This window comes from Stenella coeruleoalba (assembly GCF_951394435.1).
Source record: "Stenella coeruleoalba genome assembly, chromosome: 7".
Lineage (NCBI taxonomy): Eukaryota > Metazoa > Chordata > Mammalia > Artiodactyla > Delphinidae > Stenella > Stenella coeruleoalba.
In genome coordinates this window covers 103,603,234-103,630,376 of record NC_137153.1, presented here as the reverse complement: position 1 = coordinate 103,630,376, position 27,143 = coordinate 103,603,234, and the positions used below count along the sequence as shown (strand labels likewise).

Below are 27,143 nucleotides of genomic sequence, written 5' to 3'. Positions count from 1 at the left end.
AGTGTAGCTTCCTCAGCCATAAATAATCCTCCCTGGGCAGTGAAGATGAAGGCCTCATCATGCTGGAGGATTTGAGAAGGGCAAGAACCACACCTGTGGGAACTTAATAGCAATACCACAATTTATTGAACATTTACTATGTGCCAGGGCCAGTGCAAGTGTTCCTCGAGCACTACTTCTCTTAATCCATACAAAAACCCTGTGTAATAGGTATTAATATTGCCCTCGTTTTACAGATGATGAGACTGTGGCTCAGAGAGGTTAAGTCACCTGCCTAAAGTTACCCAGGCAGTAAGCAGCTGAGCTGGATCTGCATCCAGATCTATGAACCCCCGTGAAGCCTATGCCTCAAATCACTATGCTTGAAGGTACTGCATTATCATCTAATGATCACGCACCCTTCCCTTTGCAGAAGCAGTTCCTTCTCCTAAAATGCCCTTCCTCCTGTCCACCCAGCAAACTCCTTTTTTTCCTTCAAGAGCCCAGGTCAAGTATCTGCTCCTCTGCAAAGCTTTTGTTAGAATGAATAAAGGAAAGCTCATTTATACTGGAGTTGGGAAGGCCAGAAGGAGGTGCTCTCATGCCCTACCACCCATTGTCATCCGCAGACTCCAAAGGCGAAGAGAATCACCTTGCATCTCCAACAGGAAGAAGGTCGGTTTCTGCCTTTTACTACCTCAGCAGGAGGAAGATTTTCTCCTCGCCTGGCAATAGCCCAGCCAACCAGAGGCTGTCACAACTCAGCCAATGAAAAGCCACTACACTTGGAACCCCCAGTTTCCCCCACTGGCCTCCTTGTTTACAAGAGCCCCTCCCAACTTCTCTTTAACCTCTATAAAACAACAGTCCTTTCCTTCGTTTCTCCAGACTTGCCCAGTTTTTACTATAGCATGCCTGTCCCGAATTGCAACTTTCTGCTATTACCGAATAAACCCATTTTGCCAGTATAATAACGGGCTGCTTTAGTTATAAGGCGGACACTTTCATAACCACTGCTCCCTGAGCTGAGTTTATCACTTTCTCCTGTGAATGTCTTCAATGTCTTGTGCATCCCTCTACTGCAGCACTTCTACCATACTGTTCTGCTTTACCTGACGCATGTCTATCTCACCCACTGGGCTCTGTGAGCAGTGTGACACCAGGCACGGGGACCTAGTCACCTCTGTAGTACTCAGTGACCGCCTAAGTGGCCAGCACAGGGTGGACACCCCAAAACACACATCTGTTAAGTTAATTAATTGGAAGGAGAGGACATCTTCCTTATATTCCCTACCATGTTGAGCACAGGGTAGGTGTTTAATAAAAATGTTGTGAATAATTGGATGATAGAATAGATAGACGGACAGACAGGTGGATGGATGGATGGACGGATGGAAGAAAAAGCACTAAGGACTCCATAAAGTCAGCGCTCACCTGAATGCCCCAGGTCTGCAGTTGTTCTTCGGCGGCTCCCAGATCGAAGGAGATGGGTGCACAGGTATTGTCAATCCGGAGAACTGTGAGGACCTGGCCGTTGTGGAGCTCTGAAAGCAGACCAGGAGCTTCATCGGGCTGAGCAATAAGGACTTTGGGTGAGCCCAGACCTTGACGGCATCACCTCCTCTGGCCTTGAGAACATTCTCATGGCGAGGAGGGACTTGCCATCCTCCAACTCCTACGGGAGAAGGACTGGACTTCACTGGAAAGCTCCCAGGAGACAGAACTGAGGCTGGAGGCTTTTAGGACATTATTTGAGACCATCAAAGGAAGAACTTCTCGAGAATGTGAGCTCTGTCCACACAAAGTCTGGGAGGTAGTGGGCTCCCCTCACAAGGGATATTTAAACAGAGATTGAACAACTAATTACACTGAGGAGATGATCCAGCAGACATTTATTCGAGGATGGCAAAGGAAGTGCAACCAAACAACTTACATCCCTGGTGGGCTCGGAGTCTAAGTAAGAGGTAACAATGTGGTAGGCACAACAGTGAACCCCCAAGGATGTCCCCACCCTAACCCCCAGAACCTGTGAATACGTTATCTTACACGGCAAAGGGGAATGGGGGTTGCAGGTGAACTTAATGGTATTAATCAGCTGGCCTGAAATAGGGAGATTATCCTAGATTATCTGGGTGGGCCCACTGTAATCACAAGGATCCTCAAAAGTGGAAGAGAGGGGATTCCCTGGCGGTCCAGTGGTTAGGACTCCACGCTTTCACTGCTGAGGGCACAGGTTCGATCCCTGGTTAGGGAACTAAGATCCCGCATGCCACTCAGCGCAGCAAAAACAAAAAAGAAGTGGAAGAGGGAGGCAGCAGAAGAGCCAGGAGGGATGTGACTACGGAAGAAAGGTACAGAGAGATGGAACATTACTGGCTTTAAAATGGCGGAAGGGGACTTCCCTGGTGGTCCAATAGTTAAGAATCCGCCTTCCAATGCAGGGGACGCGGGTTCGATCCCTGGTCGGGGAACTAAGATCCCACATGCCACGGGGCAACTAAGCCCAAGTGCTCTAGAGCCCGCGCGCCACGACTAGAGAGAAGCCCGTGTGCCGCCCGCACGCCACAACTAAAACCCGACGCAGCCAAGTAAATAAATAAATATAAAATTAAAAAAAAAAATGGCGGAAGGCTTCAGCAGCCAAGGACTGTGGGTGGCCTTTAGATGCTGGAAAAGAAAAGGAAACAGATTCTCCGCTGGAGCTTCCTAAAGGAATGCAGCCTTGCTGACCAGGGCTGTCAGGCTGTGAGCCGACAGTCTGGCCAGTGTCAGACTTCTAACCTACAGAACTGTAAGAGAAGAACTGCATTTGCTAAGCCACTGTTAGTGGCACCTGTTACAACAGTCACAGAAAACTAATCCGCTGACTTACGGGCAAGCCCTCCCCCGTGTCTCTGCACTCGCTCAACATTTTAAAAGCATATATCGAGTGAAGTCATACCTCAAAAACACACATCATCTCAGGCTTGTCACAATGGCTATCAAATTTATTCGAGGATGCCCTGCAGGGCTGCAATGAAGCCAGACCAGGAGACCCGAGGGAGGCCAGCTACAGTGAAATCCCCTCGGGTCCAGGGAGGAAGGGCAGCAGAAAGAAGCCAAACCAACTTCCCTTCTGAGTCGAGAAACTCTGAACAGAAGGACCGAGATCTCCTTCCATCACGTATGAGGCCCAGGGAGCCACCAGAGAGCAGCCAGGGCAGCTGCTGCAGGGTAGTCCAGCCCTGAGATTCTAGGATCCCAGCGTTCAGCCACGCAGGGCTGGGAGCTGAATATTTCAGCACGTTTTCTGCAGCTGTTGCTCAGAAAAGGAGGCAGGACTGAAGGGATTAAACCATGAACATGTTACCTGCTGGCTCAGGGCCCAGCTCGGGGTTAATCCCTGAGTCTTAAAGCAAAATGACTAGCTCTACCTTCCTGGGAATCCCTGGCCCACCCAAACGCTCCTCTAACCCCTCACCCCGTCCATCCCTGGGCCCTGCCACCTGGGCCAACAAAATCTCTCCCAGCTCGGTGCACCCCTTGGTATCTTCACCACAACCCTAGGCCAGGCTCCCTTCACCTCTCCCTGTACCTGCCGTAGTCTCCTAACTGGTTTCTCCAACCTGCTCTTCCTCTTACGATGCATTCACACAGCAGCCAGAGCACAGATCAGATTAATACAAATTCTCTGAGTAAAACTTTCAAGAGCCTCCCAGTCCTCTGGCAAAAAGCAACCTCCTTACCAAGCTCCCCCGGCCCTTCGAAGAACTAGCCTCCTGCCAAGCTCACCTTGAAGCCTCAGCCTCACTCTGTGTCTTGCCACCCCAGCCTCCTTAGCCCCTTGGACGTGTAGTGTTCTCTCCCACCCCAGGGCCTTTGTGCATGCTCTTCCGGCTCTCTCCCTAGAACACATCCACCTAGCCTCACTCCGTTATATCCAAGTCATCATTTGTGTTCCAGCTCATTAATCCCTTGCCCAGGAAGTCTTCCCTGACATTCTAAACTCATAGCAGATCAAATCTGTCTGATAAACCTGCCCATAACTACATGCTCTCCTCCTTTATGCTTATCAAAGATGAGCACATGTGTATGCAATTACTTGATTAAAGTCCACTGTCTCCATCAGACTATATACTCCCACATTGGTTTTGCACATCATTGAATCCCCTGAGCTGGGTTCAGTGCCAGGTGTACAGTAGGCACTAAATAAATGCTTCCTGTATAAATGAGGTGGGGAAAGCACAAGCTAGATGCTTTGGGGTTCAAATGGTAACTCAGCCTCTCACTAACAGAGCACCTTGAAGAAACAATTTAATCCCTGGCCATCCCCTTAGAGGATGATTATATCCACCACGGAGGATTTTGCAAATAATTAAGATGATGAAAATTAAGCGCTTGGTGCAAAATGGGTACTGAATGACTGGCTGCTACTGTTGTCATAATTTAAAAGCCAGCTTGTCAAAGCTCCTAAGTTACCATAAAGGCACACCAGTTGAGCTGTGTTGGTTTTTACCTTCCCACACCTTGTTCCAGAAAGGATTTAAGGTGGCTTCATAAAATAAAATATGAAAAGATAAAATTAGATTTAAAAATAAGCAAATGAGGGAAAACAGACAAAAAGAAGATCAAGACCAAAATAAAATAGAACAATAAAATGCGATAAGAATAGCTTCCAGGGACTGATCCCATCCTATGCACCAGGCACGGACTTAGGCTCACAGTCGTGATTCCATTTAATCCTCCAAGACTCCTAGAAGGTGGAAAACCATTACAATGGAAAAGGAAACTGAACCTCGGAAAGGAGAACCAGCTTGCCTGGTGGTACCAGGGGAAATGAAAGTAAGAAGAGAAGAAGTGAAGAGAAAGGGTAGCATACAAAATGCAGGCAGTCATGCTGTGCGGAGCCTCAGACTAGCCCTCCACTGCACAGCACAGAGCAGAAAACACACACTGAGCTGGATCCCAGGCATGGAGGTTGTGAACCACTCCCCTAGCCTGGCTCTTTGCACTATGAGGACAGTGTTTGCCTGAGCAATGTGAGGACTTTTCATAGTGTCTCTGTTTCCCTTTCAAACCATGAGTTCCTGGATTCTTGGTAATAATCTCTCTCATCTGCTCCTCAACGTGAGAACTGCAAGTCCTCCACTGTGTGTGTGTGTGTGTGTGTGTGTGTGTGTGTGTGTGTGTGTGTGTACAGGGAGCTATTTCCTATAAAGGGGCAAGAACTGGCTTGCCAAAAACCAGTAGAGCTATATCTTCAAAGAGCTGAAGGTAAATTATTCCATTCCATTTCATTCTACTGGTATGTGTGTATGTGAACTGCTTTCCTAATAACAGTAGTCATAAAAGGAACCCTTGTTTTTAAGTTTTAAATCATCTAAGAAACAAGCCACAATGCAAAATGCCATCTCCCCTTGCCTATGCCCAGCCACTCATTCATTCAGTCAACAAAATACTTATTGAGCATCTACTATGAGCAAAGGGCTTCCCTGGTGGTGCAGTGGTTAAAAATCCGCCTGCCAATGCAGGGGACACGGGTTCGAGCCCTGGTCTGGGAAGATCCCACATGCCGCGGAGCAACTAAGCCCATGCGCCGCAACTACTGAGCCAGCGCTCCAGAACCTGTAAGCCACAACTCCTGAAGCCCGGGTGCCGAAAACCCGTGCTCTGCAACAAGAGAAGCCACTGCAATGAGAAGGCCGCACACTGCAACAAAGAGTAGCCTCCGCTCACCGCAACTAGAGAAAGCCTGCACACAGCAACAAAGGCCCAATGCCGTGAAAAATAAATAAATAAAATAAATAATAATAAAATTTTAAAAATAATAATACTATGGGCCAAGCCATGTGCTAAGTACTATAGACACAGTGATGAACAAAGCAAAACAGGCACCCTGCACTTGTGGAGCTTACATTCTAGTGAGGAAACTGGACATTCAACACTTTATTACACAGGTAATTATTTAATTACAGACTGGTAATTGCTATAGGGAGAAACAGGAATATATCAGAGGGTCCCGGCTTAGGCTGGGCCATCAGGAGAGGATTCCCCATGGAAGGGATATCTGAACTTAGCTCTGAAGGATGGATGGAAATTAAGCAGGGAAAAGGAGGCAGGGAAAGGGCATAACACACAGCAGGGACAGCAGGTGCAAAGGTCCTGGGGCAGGGCAGCATGGCAGGAACAGAGAACAGGGGCAGCAAGAGCCATTTAGGCAGGGCTGGCAAGCTGGAGAATGATAGATCTTCATGCTAAGCCTAATGGGAAACACTGAAACAGAAAGCGATTTGGTTGGCTGTGCATTTTAAAAAATCTCTCTGAGACACCATGCAGAGAACAGAAGAGGCAAGGAGGAAAGGTGCTAGGAAGCTACAGCAGGGATCCTGGCAGAGGGCAATCTAAGGAGTTGGTGACAGAGAGAAGAGGTAGAAATGACAGAAAGTGGCCTGGAAACACATCCCCAAATGCCCGCTCTTATCTAAAGACACTTTTGTGCCCCTCCGCTCCCCTCCCCTCAATCATACTATGTGAGTCCAGTTCAGCATCCTGGGGGGATAGGGGAGGAAGGAATTAAGGGTCATGATCCTACCTTGCCCCCAGCCAGGAGGGCTCCCGCCAGGCAGGGCGCTCCACCCAGGGGAGGAGGTGGGCAAGGGGCCAGCCGCCCCGCCGGGGTCCATCTGCGGTTCACACGCCATAGCAGAGCCAGCAGGATTTCTGCTTCCCCTTCTCAGAGCTGTGGTGCATCCTGGAGCAGCCAGCTCAGCTTCGCCTGCCTTCAGAAAACAACATCACGAGAAAGAACTTCAGGCCTGGTCCTGGGCAGGCCAGGCTCCTCAGGCTCTCAAGGCCAAAGCCATCACCAGACCAGTGAGAGCCACCCAGAGTCTTCCCTTGGACTGTGAACTTGCTGATCGTGCTGAGGAACGTTCTCAGAGGGAGTGAGGGGCAAGGGCTGAAACCCTTCAAGGTCTTGGCTGAGACCTCCTCTGCTCTGGGACCTTCTCCAGCTCAGACACATCGAGGGACCCACAGAGAACTCACGAGTTGACCAGGCCCCACTCCCAGGCATCTGGGATTTCGCTTCCTGACTGAGTACAGGATAGGTATATTCATCATGGGGAGCCGTGTTTATACAAAGCAGCAGAATGTTATGAAAAGAAAAGAGCAAGGATTTTAGCACCAAAAGACCTAGATTTGAACCTTCACTCAGCCCTCACATGCTCTGGGACATTCACTGTCAGGTACTTAACTCCCTGAGCCGTTCTGACCTCATCTGTAAAATGGGTTCAGGGAGGCCTATCTGGCATAGCTGCTGTGGGGGTAACACAAGGAAACATAAGTATGGCATCCAGTACCCTGCTCATCATAAGGTCCATTTCCTCACAGGTTTCTCCCATTTAACAGGGTCAAAGATGTAACATGACCTGCCCAAGGTGGGATGGCTGGGAGCTGTGGAGACAGGAGATGGACCAGGCTATCCAGCTTCAGAATACAAGCCCCTCATGCCCATGCCCCTGAACCTCAGCACCCAGGTCTGGCTATCGCTGAGCCTCCTCCTTAAACCGCCTTAAAAAAGACTGGGTCGGGCTTCCCTGGTGGCGCAGTGGTTGAGAGTCCGCCTGCCGATGCAGGGGACACGGGTTTGTGCCCCAGTCTGGGAAGATCCCACATGCCGCGGAGCGACTGGGCCCGTGAGCCTTGGCTGCTGGACCTGCGCGTCCGGAGCCTGTGCTCCGCAACGGGAGAGGCCACAACAGTGAGAGGCCCGCATACCACAAAAAAAAAAAGACTGGGTAGAGGGAGACTGCATTTCCCAGGTGTGATCTAGTAACAAGCTCCAGTTGGCATCTGAGCTGCCAAGCTGTGGGATGGCAGGGACCACCTCCCCTTACCTAGCCCAAGCCTGGCGCACAGCAGGCACTCCCAAATATCACTGAGTACCGGTCAGTCATATCACCCCTTACTTCCTCCTTCTTATCTCGTACCCCCCAAGAGGCATGAAAGCAACAACAGCCCAAGGATGTCTGCCCTGCACTTGGCAATAACTGAGGCCCTTTGCTGCCTCACCTGATTATATCCTAGGCCCAGGAGACAAACAGAATCTTTGGATCCATTTTCCAGACCAGGAACCCAGGGACATCATAGCTAGGAACCTGCTGCCCGGAGAAGCTGTACTGGAATCTCAGAAAGGTCCTTGAGCCCACCCTCCCTCCTCCAGGCAGGAGGGACCACCCACAAGCTGGGGCTGCACAGACATCCTTCCAGACTGCATGGAAGGTTCATTAGCTGCAAAATCCCACAACTAGACATTGTCTTTGGGAAGAAGAAATCCCAGCACCCCAGTTGGCCCAATTAGCCTCCACAAAGTCCCAACCAGGAGAATTCATTCACCTGAAGGGCATTTAGCATAATGGATAAAAGCAACCTGCACAGTCCTGCCACTTCCCACACGTACGACCTGGAGCAAGTGACTTGTACCTGCCTCAGTTTCTACACATGTAAATGGGAATAATGTAACGAGGCTGTTGTGAGGTTTAAAGAATTCATACCTGAATCACTTGAGAGCAGCACGGGGCAAAAAGGAATATAGCAATCATTATTTTTACTCCACAGACACTCCCTAAGAACCTTCTAGTGCCAGGCCCTGTGCTTTCTAAACTATAAAACCAGAAATAAAATTTTAAGTCCCTGTTCAGCCCTCCCTGCTGGGTACCACCATCTGGTGGGAAAGAGAAACTCAGAGAAAGAGAAATAACAAACAGACAATGACCAAAGAAGGCAGTCAGAGGGAGCCGGCAGCGCCTTGGAATGAGGGAAGAGTGTTTCAGGAGGCTTCTTGGAGCAGGGAAAGAGGCTCCTGGCTTGGCAAAGGTAGAGCAAGAGAAGGGGCTACCAAGTAGGGAGAGGTACAAACCAGAGGCCAGGATGGGCCCAATCAGGGCAGCCTGTGCACTCACCCTGCAGCTCCTCATCCAACCTGGAGGCTGCAGAGGGCACGAGGGCTGTTGGCAAGACTGGCCAAGGGCAGGTGCTGACCCATCACCCATCAGTGTGTCCTGACCTGCCACCCCACTCAGCCCTGCACTAGCCCTAGGGGACAAGGGAGGGAGGGAGAGGCACCAGGGGTGGAGTCAGAGCCAGGGAGCGAGCACAGCCCTGAGGTTCCTGTAACTAACGGGTCATCCACTCCCCAGCTTCCTTAACTCCCACTGCTGATTCCACTTAACCGGACCTTCCAGTTATCCATCTTTTTGAGCTGAGTGGCAAGCCTCTGCAAAGGAAGATATCCTAAAAGTCCCGCTGAGCAAAGGTCTCCATTTCTGCAGACACTGAGTGCCCAGCTTCCCCAGGAGGCCCTGTGCCTCACTGAGGGGTGTGCATGTGTGCCTTCGTGTGTGTTGGGGGAGAAGGGGACTCCTACAGTTTTCACAAGTCAGGTTTCATTTTGTTAAACTGGAAAGTCCCAACAAGGGACCACAGAGGGTCTGTCACAGTCGTTTTGCGGTGGAAAAGCCTTGAGAGACAATGGCTCCAAGCTCTCCACTTTCCACATGAGAAAATTAAGACCCAGAAACGAAAGCGAACTCTCCAAGGTCAAGGAGCCAGGTGGGGGATGGAGCCACAACGGAACCGAGCTCATTCGGGCAAGGGATGCTCCGCCGCATCTGGCCTTGGCCTTGGGCAGCTGAGTCTAGCTTCAGGTTCTGCCCTCAAGTCTCCTCCCGGGTCTGCTGCCTCTGGGCCTCCCTCACCCTGAAATCACTCCCACTGTCCCAAGCCCACCGGCTCCCAGGAGCCGCCCGAGAGCAGCTCCCACGCACGACAGAGGGAAATGGGGCCCAAAGGCGCAGGAAGAACGCGGACGCGGCCCGCGGCGCCCACCCCAGACCAAGACACGGGAGCCCAGCGGCAGCACGGGACCCGCGCGCCTCAAATCAGGGCTCGCGGCCGCCCGCGCCCGGGCCCGCGCGCAAACACAGGGGGCGCGCCCTGGGCCCGCGCACACTCACCCGTCCGCGCCGCCGTCGCCGCCTCACCGCCGCCCGGGGGTCCCGGGGATGCCGAAGGTCGGGCGGCGCCGCCGCCCCACAACGCCGCAGCCTCGGGGCACCTCTGCCCGCGCTCCGCCCGCCGCCCGCGCCGCGCGCCGCCCTCCCGGGTCCCGCCCCCGGGCCGGGGCGGCCCCGCGCGGTCACCCCACCGGGAGGAGCCGCCCGCCGGGCTCGCCTCGGGGCCCAGAGGGAAGCCGGCTCCCGGACCCGCTTCGGAACCGAGCTTGGAGCTGCCTTTCATAAGCCGGGCTCCCTCCCGGGACGCCGGGAAGCGCCTCGGCGCTCGCCGACCACGCACGTCGCTTCTGGGGCGCGGGGGCGAGGGGGGTCTCCGCGCCCCGGACGGAAAGAGTTCCAACCCCCCTCGGAGCCTCCGTCTCCCCTTCGTGAGAGCAGCGGCTTGCCTCTGAGGTCCAGCCCATGTCTGACAGTCACGGGACCCGGTGGATGAAGAAATATTTGGACCAGAAATTTCTTAGGGACTTGTTTTTTAATGAAAAGTTATACGTGCACTGTGTTAACAGCATCGCTTTGGGGATCAGGCTCCCTGAGCTCTAAGCCAGGTGTCTCCGATTTTTTAAGTCATCTTCGCTATAGTGTTTAACCTCTCTGTGCCTTAGTTTTCTGTAAACAACAGATGATACTGTTTCATGGGATTGTGTAAAGCTCTAATCAGATAATTGGTGTGAAGTGTACACAACTGCAGGACACATGATGGCCGCTCACTAGACGTTGGCTGCCACCCCCAGCACCATCACTCGAGACTTCAGGGGTGTCTACAGTGACAACTAACCCCTTCCCTGAGAAAAGCACTAACCTTGCGTACATTTCCATAGAAAGGTATAGACAGATGTGTACACTGTGCATTTCCACAAAAGGGAACCTGTTCTATTCTGTTGGACACCCTGCTTTTTCATTCAGCAAAGTTCCTTGGCATTCACCTCATGCCAGAACACTCCTCTCTGTCTGGCTTCTTTTTAAGGGGTGCGCACACACCTCCATGTATTGTAATAGGAAGGCTTTCTTTCCTTTGCCTCTCTCCGCTCGTGGACATGTAAGGGGAATTCCCACTCTTGCTCACAGGCCTTGCTGGGATGGTCATAGCCACAGTGCCGGGTACATGCCACAGGCTGCCTATCTACAAGTGGACTTGCCGAGTCAGAATATGGGTGCAATTTTAATTTAGGCAGATATAGCTGTCTTCATGCTCTGCCAGAGGCAGAGGTGGAGTGCTTGGGGACACGAGCAGAGCAGTGATTGAGGAATAAGCAGCTGATGCTGCCCAGGCAGGATCCTCATTCATCAGACAAGTGAGCATCCAGGAAGCAGGCTACTAAAAATTAGTTTATTCATTTATTCATCAAAAGATCGACACCGAGTGCCTGCCGAGTGCCAGCCATTGTTCTGGGTACCACTGAGCAAGACACACAAGATCTCTATTTAGTTTGCCTAATTTCCCAAAACACAATCTGGGGGCATGGGAGCAAGATTCATGGGCTGTTGGAGTTCTCCTACCTGCTGACTGGATGTTGAAAGGGATCCTGGGACAGGTGTGTGAACTGGTGACCATCTAAATTCTGCCTCCCTGGCTTCCCTGGTGGCGCAGTGGTTGAGAGTCTGCCTGCTAGTGCAGGGGACACGGGTTCAAGCCCTGGTCTGGGAGGATCCCACATGCCGCGGAGCAACTAGGCCCGTGAGCCACAGCTGCTGAGCCTGCGTGTCTGGAGCCTGTGCTCCGCAACGAGAGAGGCCGCGAAAGTGGGAGGCCCGCGCACCGCGATGAAGAGTGGCCCCCGCTTGCCACACCTGGAGAGGGCCCTCGCACAGAAACAAAGACCCAACACAGCAAAAATAAATAAATTAAAATAGGTTTAAATTTTTTTTTAATAATAAATAAATCCTGCCTCCCCAGCAAGGCCTACCTCCTACATGAAGCCAGATGTCATACTCCTGCCCTTTCAGCTGAGCTACCTTCACTCTGCATTCTCACTGCCTGTCTCTCTAGCTTGAATGTTGACACATCAGCCTCCTTTGCTAAGGAGGCAAAAGACGTGGACCTTTGGAACTGGCTGACCAGGCTCCACCACTCACTGGTATGTGAACTTGCACAGCCCAGTTCCCCTCTCTGAGTTTCAATTCCCTCATTTATAAAAGGATATCTGCAAAAAAAAAAAAAAAAAAAAAAAAGGATATCTGCTAAACTGAGAGATTTTAAGAATTAAATGAGATGATGAAGTGCTTAGCAGAAAGTGCTGAGTAAAAGTGAACTGCAGGCTTCTCGTTGTGGTGGGTTCTCTTGTTGCGGAGCATGGCCTCTAGGCGCACGGGCTTCAGTAGTTGTGGCACGAGGGCTCAGTAGTTGTGGCTCGCAAGAAGCCCGCGCACCGCAGCGAAGGGTAGCCCCCGCTCGCCACAACTAGAGAAAGCCCTTGTGCAGCAACGAAGACCCAATGCAGCCATATATAAATTTTAAAAAAAGAAAAAAGTGAACTGCATTTCTGGGCAATTCTTTTGCATCTCCGAAAATACAGTAAATGGCAAGGCCTAGCACTATGGCGTGAGGGAATGGGGGCTCCATGGAGAATGGAGAAAGATGAATGAAATCTGACAAAAGGTGAGTAATACCTAGTAAAGTCCACTGGAAAGCAGTCTTCAGTGGCGCTATCTTGATGGATTCACAAGGCTCTCTGTGGTAGGCCCTAGCCCCTCCCCACCCCCCAGCCTATCCTGTACTCATCTTTACCCGCTGTCCCCCAACCTCTGAAAACCCTAAGCTCCAAGAGCACAGACCATCTCTCGTTCCTCCTACACCTGTGCTCTCTCTCACTTCCAGTTCTCAGTGGTTGCCATCCTTCTCCCTCTGGAAGGTAACCCTCAAACCTCATCCTCACCTCGTTGCCCAGATAACTGACACATTCTCAGGTCTCAGCTGAAAGGGCCCTTCTTCTAGGAGCCCTCTCCTGTCCTGAGCCCAGGCCAGTCCCCCATCCTTATAGTTACTCTTCCTTAACCTATGGCCACACCTAGCACTCGCTATGGTCAATGTTCAGTGTCCCCTTTCCCAAGAGGAGAATAAACCTTTGGGGCACAGGGCTGTTTCTGCCCATGCTCAGAGCTGGCCCCCAGCTATTGTTACACACATCTGAGTTAGTGAATGAATGGCTATGAATGAAATTATCAGGGCCTCAACTACAGACAAATCCAAATAACCACAAACCCCAGCCAAAGCCACCCTTACTCAGCATTTAGCCCCTTCGTCCTGTCATGTTTGCAAGGGTTACAGGCCCATGTCTGAGGGTTAGCTGCCAACTAGCTGGCAACCTTGGTGAAGCAAGAGGGAAAGAACTTCTTCCTGGCCTGGAAGAATCTTCAAGTGTGGCAGCAGACAGGACAGGAGAGAGCCTCAGAACCATGGGATGAGTAAGTGAAACGGCAAAGATCAAAAATTAGATCTTGTTTTTTGGAACCTGTCTGCCAGTTGTAGACTCATTGACTTTCTCTTTTAGAAACACACTGCTTGAAACACTGCCATAGAACACACTGAACTGAATCATACAGCAACCCAGGCTGGAAAGTCAGGCAGACCTGGGTTCAAATCTAGGCTTGGACACTAATTAGAGCCATCTTAACGGGTATTTCCAAAAGCACGCCCCACAGTACGTTCCATTGCTCCTGGCTCCATTACATTGATTCGAAATCCTGGGAGTCACATTACACAGTGAGTACTCCCCTGTAAGATATGCACGCGAGAGCTTGGGCCTAGACACACCACTGTCCTTGGCAGGGATGTGCAGGGAGTTAGACAAGTCACATGCTATTTGTCAGGAAACTGGGTCAAAACCAGAAGAAATACTTTGGTTTTTTAAAATTTTTATTTATTTTTGGCTGCACTGTGCCGCTTGCGGAATCTTAGCTCCCCAACCTGGGATCAATCCCGGGGCCCCTACAGTGGAAGCTCGGAGTCCTAACCACTAGACCGCCAGGGAAGTCCCTGGTGAAAGTTTTTAGCGGTCAAAAAGATCAAACCAGCCACAATATTCCCTAAAACCAAAGCCTAATCCAGGGCAAGGCCTTAACTCTGTGTAATTGTGAAGGCTGAGAGAGGTGAGGAAGCTGCAGAGAAAAGTTTGAAGCTAGTGGAGATTGGTTCGTGAGGTTTAAGGAAGGAAGCCATCTCCATGATTCAGTAATTGTTGATGTAGAAGCTGCAGCAAGTTACTCAGAAGATCCAGCTAAGATAATGAACGAAGGTGGCTACACTAAACAACAGGTTTTCAATGTAGACAGAACAGTCTTATGTTGGAAGAAGATGCCATCTAGGACTTTCATAGCTAGAGAGGAGTCAGTGCCTGGCTTCAAAGGACAGTCTCTTTTATTAGGGGCTAATGCAGCTGGTGACTTGAAGTTGAAGCCAATGTTCACTGACCGCTCTGAAAATCCTAGGGCCCTGAAGAACTGTGCTACATCTACTCTGCCTGTGCTCTATAAATAGAACAAAGCCTAGATGACAGCACATTTGTTTACAACATGGTTTACCGAACATTTGAAACCCACTGTTGAGACCCACTACTTGGGGAAAAAAGATGCCTTTCAAAATATTCTTGCTCGTGAACAATGCACGTGGTCACTAGCTGGCATGGAGAAAGCTACTGTTTGCAATTAAAACAGAGATTTTTTACTCACCAAATAACCACAGGATCTGCCTCATCTCTTAGCCTCCCTTGCAGTTAGGTTGGCTCACGTGATGCACGAGGGTCAATGAGCTGAGAACAAATGTCATTCATTTCAGGACGTAAGCACAGACGAGCTGGTGCACGTTTGCCAACTTTTTCTTCCCTTGCCTCTGGAATCATGGGAACCATGTGCTAAAATGGTAGAACCACAAAGTGGAGGTGATCTGAATCACTGCATCACCACATGGAGAACAGCTGCCTTGGTCACCCAACATGTATCAAACATTGTAAGAAATCTTTGTTGCATTAAGCCACTGAGACTTCAGAGTATATCCTATACCAACAAATAAGAGCTATTATTAGACATATAATCAAGGATGATTAGGGTGAGAAAAGGAGAACCAAATTTTGGAAAATTAGGACACAATTTTTGAGTACCTAGAATGTTCCAGGGATCGTGTGGTACTTTCAATAATTTTGTTGTTGCTTTAACAGTAGTTGTCAACTGGGTGGTTTTGATCCCCAGGGGACATTTGACATCTGGGGACATTTTTGGTTGTCACAACTGACAGGGTACTACTGGCATCCAGTGGGTAGAAGTCAAGGACACTGCTGACCGTGGTCTGGATACACTTAGCAATACCAGGAGTAAAGTCCTAACAAAACCAGGTATAGTTTGGGACATATTAGGATCGAGATGCTTACCAGATAACTGAATGAAAATATCAAATAAACAATCTGAGAATTCTAGAGTTCAGGACAGTTAGAGATACAAATTTGGGTCTTCAATATAGATGGTATCAAAGCCATGAAATGTAGATGGTCTCAAATGGGGACGTAGAGACACACAAGAACAAAACCACAGGAAAAGATGCGGAGGAACCAGCAAGAGACTGGAGAGGCAAGGCAGCACACGGCTGCAGAAGGGAGGCTAAGAAGGTGGCTCAAAAAGGAATAGCCAACCCTGTCCAATGATACTGAAAGTCAAGCAGGCAGAGGATTGGACCCCACCTAGGTCATCATTGCTGACCCTGGCGAGCAAGCAGTTTCAATGGCATGGCAAGCCTAACTGGAGTGCCTGAACAGTAAAAAATGGAAAAGCTCGTATAGAAAATTCTTATGAGGAATTCTGCGAGAGGGAATAGCAACTAGAGACGGAAGTGGCCTGAGATCCACCCATCCTCAGTCACATAAAAGATACAATTTTTTAAAAGGCCCTCTAATTCCCCCGTAGTTTCAGCACAACATTCTTTCAATTGTTTCTACGTACGAGAAATTATCTTGCAGCGGAAGACTTTCAGCTTCTAGTGGGTCAGACGGCATTTTTTTTTAATATAAATTTATTTTTGGCTGCGTTGGGTCCTCGTTGCTGCACGGGCCTTCTCTAGTTGTGGCGAGCGGGGGCTACTCTACTTTGCGGTGCGTGGGCTTCTCGTTGTGGTGGCTTCGCTTGCTGCACAGCATGGGCTCCAGGAGCGTGGGCTTCAGTAGTTGTAGCAGGCAGGCTCTAGAGCGCAGGCTCAGTAGCTCCGCGGCACGTGGGATCTTCCCAGAGCAGGGCTCGAACCTGTCCCCTGCATTGGCAAGCGGATTCTTAACCACTGTGCCACCAGGGAAGTCCAGAGGGCATTTAATTCTTAAGTGCTAGAGTGAAGTTACTATAGGTACTGCACTCAGCATTTAGCCCACCAGGAAGGAAACACGCTTGATAACCTGTCCAAGGCTGCCCCAGGACAGGGTGCTCTAGAGAAAAGGCAAACTTCAGATCTACTAGTTGCTTGCTGTTTTGTGTGTGCGTGTGGTTTTTTTTTTTTTTAATTTTTTGGCTGCGATGAGTCTTCATTAGGGCGAGCAGGCTCCAGAGCACACAGGCTCAGTAGCTGCGGAGCAATGGCTGTGTTGCTCCGCGGCATGTGGGATCTTAGTTCCCTGACCAGGGATTGAACCCTTGTCCCTTGCATTGGAAGGTGGATTCTTTTTTTTTTTTGCGGTATGCGGGCCTCTCACTGTTGTGGCCTCTCCCGTTGTGGAGCACAGGCTCCGGACGCGCAGGTCCAGAGGCCATGGCTCACAGGCCCAGCCGATCTGCAGCATGTGGGATCCTCCCGGACCGGGGCACGAACCCGTGTCCCCTGCATTGGCAGGCGGACTCTCAACCACTGCGCCACCAGGGAAGCCCTGGAAGGTGGATTCTTAACCACTGGACCACCAGGGAAGTCCCCTGCTTGCTGTTTTTCAAAACAGTTGTTGGGTGAAATCACCCAAGGAAGTGATTTCCTTCCTGCTAAGATATGCACCATGAATATTTTCTAAGTATGTATGTGAATGTGTGTGATACATGTGCTAATTTAATTTCCTTAGTGAAATTCTGCAGAACATCTGGGTCAAAGTGCATTTTGCATTATCAAAGAGGATGAAGCAGAGGGGAAAAATATGCATGACAGAGTCTTGACTTTTAAATGATTATTCGTACAGTATCAGTACACCAAGTAGTGACATGCAACAAGTTCTTGAATTCTATCATCTAGTAATTTTAAATAAGAGAAACCAAAAGCAGCCCAATACTAGTCCCCACTGTTCTAACTCTTAGCCAGAAAGGACTATTTTAAGGCTGGCTGTTCACATAGGTTACAAGTAACTATTTACTACTTTTTCATAGATAAAGCCCCTGACCTTCAAGAAAGAGTTAGGGAAAAAAAAAAATTTAATCCCTTTCTTTCTTAAGAAAATTGTTTTTTTTTAAACTATATCTAAGGTCATAGGAAGGAACCTTCATGATCTAACTTTTGAACAAGTAGAGTTGCAACATAAAGCTATGACATAAAATTAAAAGAAAAAACAAAACTATATCTAAGAAAGAAAAAGTCAGTGTTCCTAATATGCCACTCGAGCGAAAAGGCACAGGAAAACAGACAACATATACCCATTAAGTTTCTAAGAAATGTGAGGTAAAAAGATAAAATCTTTGGATAGGCCATAAGTTTGTACAAAGAAGCTATGATTGCTATTCTGCAAAAAGTGAAGGGACCTATTATATAATATACAGAAATAATTTAATGCCTTTTCACAAGAATATAACCCAAGCCTTGTTGAAGCCTCATATTCTATGAAGGCATCTAAAATGCCTATCCACAGCACAGCGCTTTTGCTCTTCCCCTATCCGTTTATGCGGTAATTCTCATGGATTTCTGGCCGGATGTCACAGACAAAGGCCAAGAGGTTATCCAGGACTTCATCCCTGTTCTGCCGGAAGTAGGTCTGAAGGATGGTCATCTTCTCCTGGGTGTCCTTCTCCACTTCAGTGCTGCAACTGCCGTGGGATCCCAGAGCCTGGAGTCGGGGAGCAATGACAGAGGGAACGTCAGGACGACGCTCTGGCTGGGCAGGAACAACATTTAATAAGCAACGTTCTGACTTTTGAAGAAACCCAGTCTCATAATGAATATAAGTAATCAGCAGCATGACTGAAGAGCGTGAGAGAAGTCAGGGTTCCACAGTCACATCCCTCTACAGCCTCACATGCAGCCTTAACCAGAGACTGGAATGAACCTAAAGACCTAACAACTGGGGCCTGGTGGTTAGTAATATGTCTCCTTGTGTGGTTTTAAAGGGGGCAGATACATGGTGTTTTGTTTTTTTTTTAAAAAAAAAAAGCTCTTAAAAAATAACAAACACAAGGGCAATACAATTTAGAAAGAATATACAGTTTCACCATTACTGGTTAATGTTTTAGCCCTTAAGTTCAACAGTGGTTTCACCAGTATTAAGAATACGTGACATCTGTTCTTTCAAGTAGAAATATTCTACAAGAATACACTAGAAACTGTTAACAGTGGTTATCTCTAAAGAGGACTGTGGGTCTGGGTGAGAGGGAAACTATCCCTTCATTGTTGCCCTGTTTTATTGCTTGAAATTTTTAATGCATGGATGTCTCACCTCTTCAGTTTCCATTTACAACTTAACACACACACTGATGGACAGATTTTCTTTTACTGTCTACTGTCTTCTCATTGTTAACTGTTATGCCTAATTTATTAGAATGTGATCTATCAGGTTCTTAAGGTATCACTTTTTTGTGCCTGAATCTTTTCATCACCTAAACTGCTGTCGCCTCATTATGAAGGTTTACAACTATATCCCTTCACATTTGTGTAACACATCAGTTTACACAGCATTCTCTCATATGACCTGTTACCTATTCCTCCATAACCTATGAGGAGGCTATCACTCCCCTTTCTACAGTTGAGGAAACCAGGGCTCAAAGAGGTCCAAGTGGGGCTTCCCTGGTGGCGCAGTGGTTGAGAGTCCGCCTGCCGATGCAGGGGACACGGGTTCGTGCCCCGGTCCGGGAAGATCCCACATGCCGCGGAGCGGCTGGGCCCGTGAGCCATGGCCGCTGAGCCTGCGCATCCGGAGCCTGTGCTCCGCAACGGGAGAGGCCACAACAGTGAGAGGCCTGCGTACCACAAAAAAACCCCAAAAAACCTTAGCCTTTACCTGGGCTTCCAAGCATATAGGTCAATAAATTCCATTTTGCTTAAACCAGTTTGAACTGTTTTCTGCTGCCTGTATCCAAGAGTCCTGATAGAGGTTCTTTTCTCTACGAAACCTCCTCCATCCTTTCCCTTTTCCAGAATTTTCCCTACTTCCTCTGTACTTTCTGTATCTGTTTTTGTACTATTATTATATGCATCTTACACATTGTGGTCTAGCCTATACTACTGATAAGTGACTATACTAAAGTGGGGCTCCATGTGGTTTATGTTTATGACCATTACAGCCCTCTTCAGTTGTTGGTTTGCATCACTTACATTTTATTACTAAGTGTCCCTGACCACCAGGCTGTACGCTAAACTCCATGAGGGCCATGTCTATTTCTGTTCACAGCTGATCCTCTAGCATCTGGCACACATTAACTGTTCAAAAGATATTTAATAATATCTATATTCAATATATATATTAAATAACTTATCTCTATAAATTATCTATATTTAATATCTAATTATACCTATTAATAATTTAACTGAATAAATGAAGACTAGGATTCAAATGTTAGTTAAAAATTAATCACCTTAAGAGATTCAGCCTAAGCATCCAGTAACCAAATTTTCAAATTTCTACCAGAATCAGAATCTCTGAGCTACGCTGGATATTTTGAGAGCCTAAGGGGAAGAGGAGGAGAAGGAAGCCTCAGGAAACTAAGGCAGTAATGAAAATAAACTGAGCCCACCGCAGCTTCCTTGGCCTTGAATTCCTTCTCCCTCTGCAGGCGGTACTGTTCAATTTCAGCCTGGGCTTCTTCTTTGGCCTGCTTCAGCCTCCGGTTCTTTCCTGTTTTCAAAGGAAGTGGTTAAGAGACAAGCAGAAGAGGAAGCAGAGACTGAGATGGTAAATTCTAATAAACAAGCACAAAAGTTTAAAGATACAGTCTCAAGAGACATGCATGGGGAAGAGGGAGAGAGAGAGAATTCAGAGCTAACTAATAGTACAAGCTCCTGCCTCCTGTACTTAACTAGACTGTACTTCAGAAGGAGTGACTAGATAAAAAGGACCGCCTTCTATACCTACAGTAGACCGTAAAAATGATGCAAAAAATTTTGGAATGTGTCAGAATATTCTCTCAATCTCAACTACTAAGAACCAACATAAAACGGGCGACATTAGCCATCTGGGGAATTCTCTCTCTTCCTGAGAAGTAAACACCTAAGTATGCTGCTGATTACAACTGGAGCTCGGCTTAGAAGCTTAGCAGGGAGGCTAACACACTCCCAAGGGACATCAACCTAAACTGTAACTAATGAAACAGATGATGTAATATTGGAAACTAAAACCCATGCCTGTGCACAAGGAAATAAGTAAAAGTGGTTCTGGGAAGGAATTCTGAACGGGGAGCACTGGACATAAGACTGCACAAGCATCTAAGAAGTGAGGAGACACAGGGGCTCTGGTTTTTAGAAGAGCATAGTTTAACATAGAGCTGGAAAAATTCTCTAGGTTCTATCAGAGGCTTTATGAAAACAGACCACAAGATCAACCAACAAGTTTCCCTGTTCACCAAACTTCTAAGACACCCAAATGGGATGGTGGGGGAGGGGGGCAGGTCCTAGACAATCGATTGAGGATTTAATTCAGAGTAAAAGACATCCTGCATCTAAAAGCAAGCTGTTATAATTCATTGTATAGCAACTGCCGAAATCCCAGTCAACCCATGTAGGTGAATGAAACTGAATTTAACCTTCCACCTCCTGATTAACAACAGGATTTTGAACTGGTGATGACCCCATGACATCAATCCTCCATGAGGCTAGTCTAAAACAATAGGTGTCTAAGCCCCACAAGGACTATTTCTCCAAGTATATATTTACTCCAGTACTATTTAGTGCCTACTATTTAAGGTCTGCTGGAGCCAACTTCTATCCCAATGCCCCACATGCTTGTCTTCCTCATCTGCTATATATTCAAAGCCATATTCCAAAGTCAAGGTTCTTTTCCAAACCAACAAATTTTAACACAGCCTGAACATTATGCAGTAGCTCCACATAATTTCACAATACCACTGTCCTGATGACTCCCAACAACTATGGCTCCCTGAATTAATTACTTAGTAAACCATTCTCCGCCTGTCAGCAAACACCTTCAAAGTTCAATTTTCATTGGCTTCTCTGAAAACCTAAAAATATCTGAGGAGGAAATCATTTCTTTTAAATCTTGTTTTTTTGTGGGCCTTACATGTGGAGGCCAGCGTTCTGTTTCACTCCCAATGACAAACCACATACAAAATTTTTAAAAAGTTTATGGTCCAAGCAATGATTTCATGAAAAACTGGGGTTGGACCATTTTACCACATCATGCGCTGCCTCTTCCCAATTCCTAACTGGGTGTGTCAACCATAATTACAGATCAAGAAGGAGCGTAACTTCTTCATATTATATGTCTGCTCAATACTTCTGTTCCTAACCACTGCAAATTCTGAGGTGTATATTAGCCATGAACTCACTCCTTTAAAACAAGTTCTTTCAGTCACTATGTAATAGCTACCTGAGATATACAAGTCCCTGCACCAGTTCTGATGGGATAAAGGAAGATGTATAATATGACCCCTACCTCCAAGGCACTCAGAATCATTCTTACCATATGCCCAATACCTGTTCTTGCACTTCCCCCAAATATTCTCACATGCTTCCCAACAGATACAACTTCCGCTGCTGATGAGCCATCACAGGACAAACTCTGAGAAGTCATTCTGGAAATACTGCGTCAAGGTCATGATCAGAAATACTCCATGAGGAACACAGAACTTCCCAGTCACCAGAGCAAGAATAGAAGACTTGTTCCCATCTCCAGCTCCCTCAAAGAAAGCTTTTCCAATGAAATACAGAGCACCACACAACCCCTAATTGAAAAAGTAAAAGAGGCATGCTTGAAATCTACTTGGGTATGGGATAAGAGTATAAATCCTATTCTGGGGGAAAGAACACCAAGACATTACTAAGATTAATAGTTTTTGGTATTTTACCCCAGCTATGTTGTTTCCCAGGGTATGGTCATACCATTTTTCTCTGAGCCTCATTTTTCCCATCTGTCAAATAGGAATAGAAACATCTATCTCACCAGATGGGAAACTGAAGATATAAAAGTTAAATCAGACATAGTCCCTATTCTCCAGGAGCTTAGTCTAGTGACTGAGCCATATGAAGAAACAGCTTACTGCACAGTGATGACGGGAATAGGTACTTGGGGAGGACTCCTAGCCTAGTCTGAGGGGAAAAGATGAAGTCAGGGAAGGCTTCCTGGAAGAACTACTGCCTAAATTTTGATATCGGAAGAAGCCTAAGTGTTAGAGGATGAAGAGTAACCTAGGAAAAGGCTCTTCCCATCAGGAACCAGCTGTGCAAAGGCTTGCAGGGGAAATCAACCAAGGCGCTTTTGAGGAATCACTGTGTCTGGAGCGAGTACCTAAAAGGGAGCTTAGAGAAGAAAGCCACAGCCTGATGCAAAAGCACCTCCTACACCCTCTTAAGGAATTTAGGCTTTATTCTGCAAGCACTAAACGTTTGTTGACTATAGGGGCGGTGGGGAAGTCATATTCGCAATTGAGAGGTATGACTGACTGCAGTGAGGAGAACCAAACGGAAGAGAGGAGGAAGCCTTCCACTCACCAATCTAGATTCGATCTACCTGTTAAGTTCTTGAGCAACCTCACACTTCTCAACTCTAGCCCTCCTCTCACCTGCAATTAATCTACCCCAAATCTGCTTCCTTCACTGGGGCTTTGAATACCGCAATAAAGACCACAGATGTCCCAGGTACTGTGTTTGGCACGTATTAACAGCATTGAAAAAACAAATGTAAGGAATTAACGAATTAGGCTACTAGGGGAGCCTCAGAGAACTTGATGCCCTGGACTAAGATGCTGGCTGCAGGAATGGAGAAAAAGTGAACAAATAAACCTTGGCAACTGACTAAACATGGCGAACGAGGGAGGGTCTGAGACGTGGCAAAAAGGACTGTTTCCAGACTGAGCAAAAGTGTAGATGGTGGCTCCCTACAGTGAGATGGAGGACCCCAAAGGAGTAAGTGCGAAGGGGGAGAACAACGCGTTCCGTTGGGATAATCCACTTTTCACACCCCCGAGACCCTAAGAAGGACGTCCACTTTGTCTCCACGCCCTATCTACTAGCCTACATCGCAGCTCTCAGGCGACCTACAAGACTTCCAAAGCCTCGGATCCAGAGAGCTGCGAGTGCGATTGTAACCAATCCCCACCCCGCCCCCGGCCCCGTCAGCAGTTTTTCGGGCCTCACCCACCTACCACCTCCCGCGGCCTGCCCGCAACTCTTGGACTCGCGCCACGCCTGGCCGTCCCAACCCCAAACTCACGCTTGCGGGCCTCGGACACCTTCTCGGCGGCCCGCTTCTCGGCCTGGAGCAGCTGCTGGATTCCCTGCGACTGACTAGCCATAGCTGCGGCGACGTTTCCGACACGCCACAGACAGGCCTAAATTGGCTCTATCGCCCCCTCGGGTCAGCTGACCCAGCTGCCCAAGATCTGCGCCTGCGCCCGCCGCCCCGCGTACCATCACGTGACCTCCGCAACGCCACGTCAGCTGACTTCGCTTGGCGTCTTGTGACTCGGAGGGGACGAGGTAAGGCGAGGCGGGGCGAGGCGGGGCGAGGCGGGGCGAGGCGGGGCGAGGCGGGGCGAGGCGGGGCGAGGCGGGGCGAGGCGGGGCGAGGCGGGGCGGGACGGAGGCGGGAGACCAGAGCGCCTTGACTGCGCCTGCGCAGGATCTGCTGTGGCTGTCTTCCTTGCTCAGACGCAGCTCAAGGCCCTTTCAAGGTCTGTCTTTTCTCTGGTTCCATCTTTGTGGCCGCTCTGCGACGTCGTTACTGCGGTAATCCCTCCCTTTACAGTAAGCTCACATCGAGATCCAGAAAGGGGCCAAGTCAAATCACTTTCCCCTATTTTGCCCACTGCTGTACTCCCGCCCCTTTTTGGAGTTTTCTTTGGCACTCGGAATATATTTAGGGACAGGCTAAAATTCTTGTCAGGCTCTTGGGTTGGAATCTGAATTGGGAATAGGGAGACTTGGGGTGAAGTCTGCCACTAATCTGTGTGATTTGAGGAAGGGTGTTTTCCCTTTCTTAACCGAAGCTCAGGAAAGGATTAGTGTTTTCCATAAATATTTGATGAATGCCTGCTGCGACCCTAGACCGCTGTTGGTACTGAGGATACAGCAGAGAGCGAGACCAACAAGGTCCCTGGTGGAGCACGCAGTTTATGGGCAAAACCAGATTAAACTAAAGGGAAAATTACAAACTGTGGTAAAGTAATGAAGGAAAAACGCAGGTTGCTCTACGAAGGAATAAGGAAGAGGGGGTGTGGAGGTGACTGTGAAGACTCTCCCAAAGAAGTATTTAAAATGATATCAGAATAATGAGAAGTTAGCCAGGAAAGGATACTGGGAGACAGTGGGGGTGGAGCGTGATTAGGGGAAAAGGACATGCATATGTGGATTTGGGGGGAGCAACATGGCACAGAGAGGTCTCCCACCACAAATAGGGAGGTAGGAAGCCAGTGGTTGAGTTTACAATATGACAAGCAGTGTCCTAAACGCTTGACAACTCCTTATGGTAACTTAGAAGTAGTGTTATTAACCCCATTTTGTAGCTGACCAAACTGCATCTCACAGAGGTTAAGTAACTTGCCCGAAGTCAAATCCCTGTTAACTGTGAGATAAGGTGTATGAATCTAGCCAGGGCTGCAGAGTGGAATATCTGACCCATTGTGCTCTTCTCTGAGAATCTTGTGGGCTGTGGAAAGGACCAGGTGATCTAGAATTCACCAAGCACGACGAGCATAGAATGATGCCAGCACTTTTAGATAGAAGTATCTCTGTACTTCAGAAGGAGCTGGATTCCTGCCTCAGGACATTTTCATTTGATGAGGTTAGGAGTGGGGTTGAAAGGAGGCTAAAATCAGAAACTCCTTTCCCGATTCAAGAACTATTACTTGACTGATCTCTGGAACTTTTAATTCCAGTCGATGATTTCCTGGGAAAATTTGTCATTTTTGGCATTTCAAGAAAACTTAATTCATTCAGTCAGTCAACGGAGGACAGTACACACTTCTAAGGGTGTGATGAGGATCAAAAGAGCTGGGTATCACCTCCTAGAGAAATAGAAATAAAAACAAGAATAAACAAATGGGACCTAATGAAACTTAAAAGCTTTTGCACAGCAAAGGAAAACATAAACAAGATGAAAAGACAACCCTCAGAATGGGAGAAAATATTTGCAAATGAAGCAACTGACAAAGGATTAATCTCCAAAATATACAAGCAGCTCATGCAGCTCAATATCAAAAAACAAACAACCCAATCCAAAAATGGGCAGAAGACCTGAATAGACATTTCTCCAAAGAAGATACACAGATTGCCAGCAAACACATGAAAAGATGCTCAACATCACTAATCATTAGAGAAATGCAAATCATAACTACAATGAGATATCACCTCACACCAGTCAGAATGGCCACCATCAAAAAATCTACAAACAGTAAATGCTAGAGAGGGTGTGAAGAAAAGGGAACCCTCTTGCACTGTTGGTGGGAATGTAAATTGATAGAGCCACTATGGAGAACAGTATGGAGGTTCCTTAAAAAACTAAAAATAGAAGTACCATACGATCCAGCAATCCCACACCTGGGCATATAACCTGAGAAAACCATAATTCAAAAAGAGTCATGTACCACAATGTTCATTGCAGCTCTATTTACAATAGCCAAGACATGAAAGCAACCTAAGTGTCCATCAACAGATCAATGGGTAAAGAAGATGTGGCACATATATACAATGGAACATTACTCAGCCATAAAAAGAAAACGAAACTGAGTTATTTGTAGTGAGGTGGATGGACCTAGAGTCTGTCATATAGAGTGAAGTAAGTCAGAAAGAAAAACAATTACCGTATGCTAACACATATATGTGGAATCTAAAAAAAAAAAGGTTATGAAGAACCTAGGGGCAGGACAGGAATAAAGACACATGTAGAGAATGGATTTGAGGACACGGGGAGGGGGAAGGGTTAGCTGGGACGAAGTGAGAGAGTGGCATGGACATATATACACTACCAAATGTAAAATAGATAGCTAGTGGGAAGCAGCCGCATAGCACAGGGATATCAGCTCGGTGCTTTGTGTCCACCTAGAGGGGTGGGATACGGAGGGTGGGAGGCAGATGCAAGAGGGAGGAGATATGGGGATATATGTATGTGTATAGCTGATTCACTGTTATACAGCAGAAACTAACACACTGTTGTAAAGCAATTATACTCCAATAAAGATGTTTTAAAAAAAAGAGCTGGGTATATATCCAAAAAACCCAAAAACACTAATGCAGAAAGATAAATGCACCCCAATGTTTATAGCAACATTATTTACTATTGCCAAGATATGGAAGCAGCCTAAATGCCCATCAACAGATGAATGGATAAAGAAGATGTGGTATATATATATACAATGGAATACTACTCAACCATAAGAAGGAATGAAATTTTGCCACTGGCAACAGCATGGATGGATTTGGAGAGTACTGTGCTTAATGAAATAAGTCAGACGGAAAAAGACAAATACTCTATGGTATTACTTGTATGTGGAATTTAAAAAATAGAACGAATTAGTGAATATAACAAAAAAGAAACAGACTCACAGATATAGAGAACAAACTAGTGGTTACCATTGGGGGGGAGGGGCAAGGTGGGGTAGGGGATTAAGAGCCACAAACTACTATGTATAAAATAAGTTACAAAGATATATTGTACAACATAATAGGGAACATAGCTAATATTTTATAATAACTGTAAATCGAGTATAACCTTTAAAAATTGTGACTCACTGTGTTGTATACCTGAAACATATAATATTGTACATCAACTCTACCTCCATTAAAAAATT

The 27,143-nt window shown here is 47.6% G+C and overlaps 2 protein-coding genes across 7 annotated transcripts in view; both read right to left on the bottom strand.

The window, feature by feature from the left end:
* The window catches only part of TMEM268 (transmembrane protein 268), a 33,380-nt gene extending 15,814 nt beyond the window's left edge, over positions 1-17,566 (bottom strand). For 3 of the 6 annotated variants that reach the window (XR_013829093.1, XM_079926693.1, XM_079926695.1), the window contains exons 1-3: positions 8,922-17,566; positions 6,551-6,737; positions 1,414-1,523 (exon numbers count right to left, since the gene is read on the bottom strand). Coding sequence is in view for 5 of the 6 variants with exons in the window: in XM_079926693.1 (XP_079782819.1) it covers positions 1,414-1,523; positions 6,551-6,737; positions 8,922-9,011 (387 nt within the window). In the remaining variant the exon portion in view is untranslated. The remainder of the gene's footprint in view (positions 1-1,413; positions 1,524-6,550; positions 6,738-8,921) is intronic. The other 3 variants (XM_079926694.1, XM_079926696.1, XM_079926697.1) reach the window with 3 other exon arrangements.
* Positions 17,567-17,720: 154 nt separating this feature from the next.
* ATP6V1G1 (ATPase H+ transporting V1 subunit G1) lies at positions 17,721-23,754 on the bottom strand. The gene is made up of 3 exons (XM_079926699.1): positions 23,570-23,754; positions 19,920-20,020; positions 17,721-18,019 (listed from the first exon to the last, which is right to left on the bottom strand). Exons 1-3 carry the CDS (start codon positions 23,649-23,651, stop codon positions 17,846-17,848), a joined length of 357 nt encoding a protein of 118 aa, XP_079782825.1. The 5' UTR covers positions 23,652-23,754; the 3' UTR covers positions 17,721-17,845.
* Between the last annotated feature and the right edge of the window lie 3,389 nt (positions 23,755-27,143).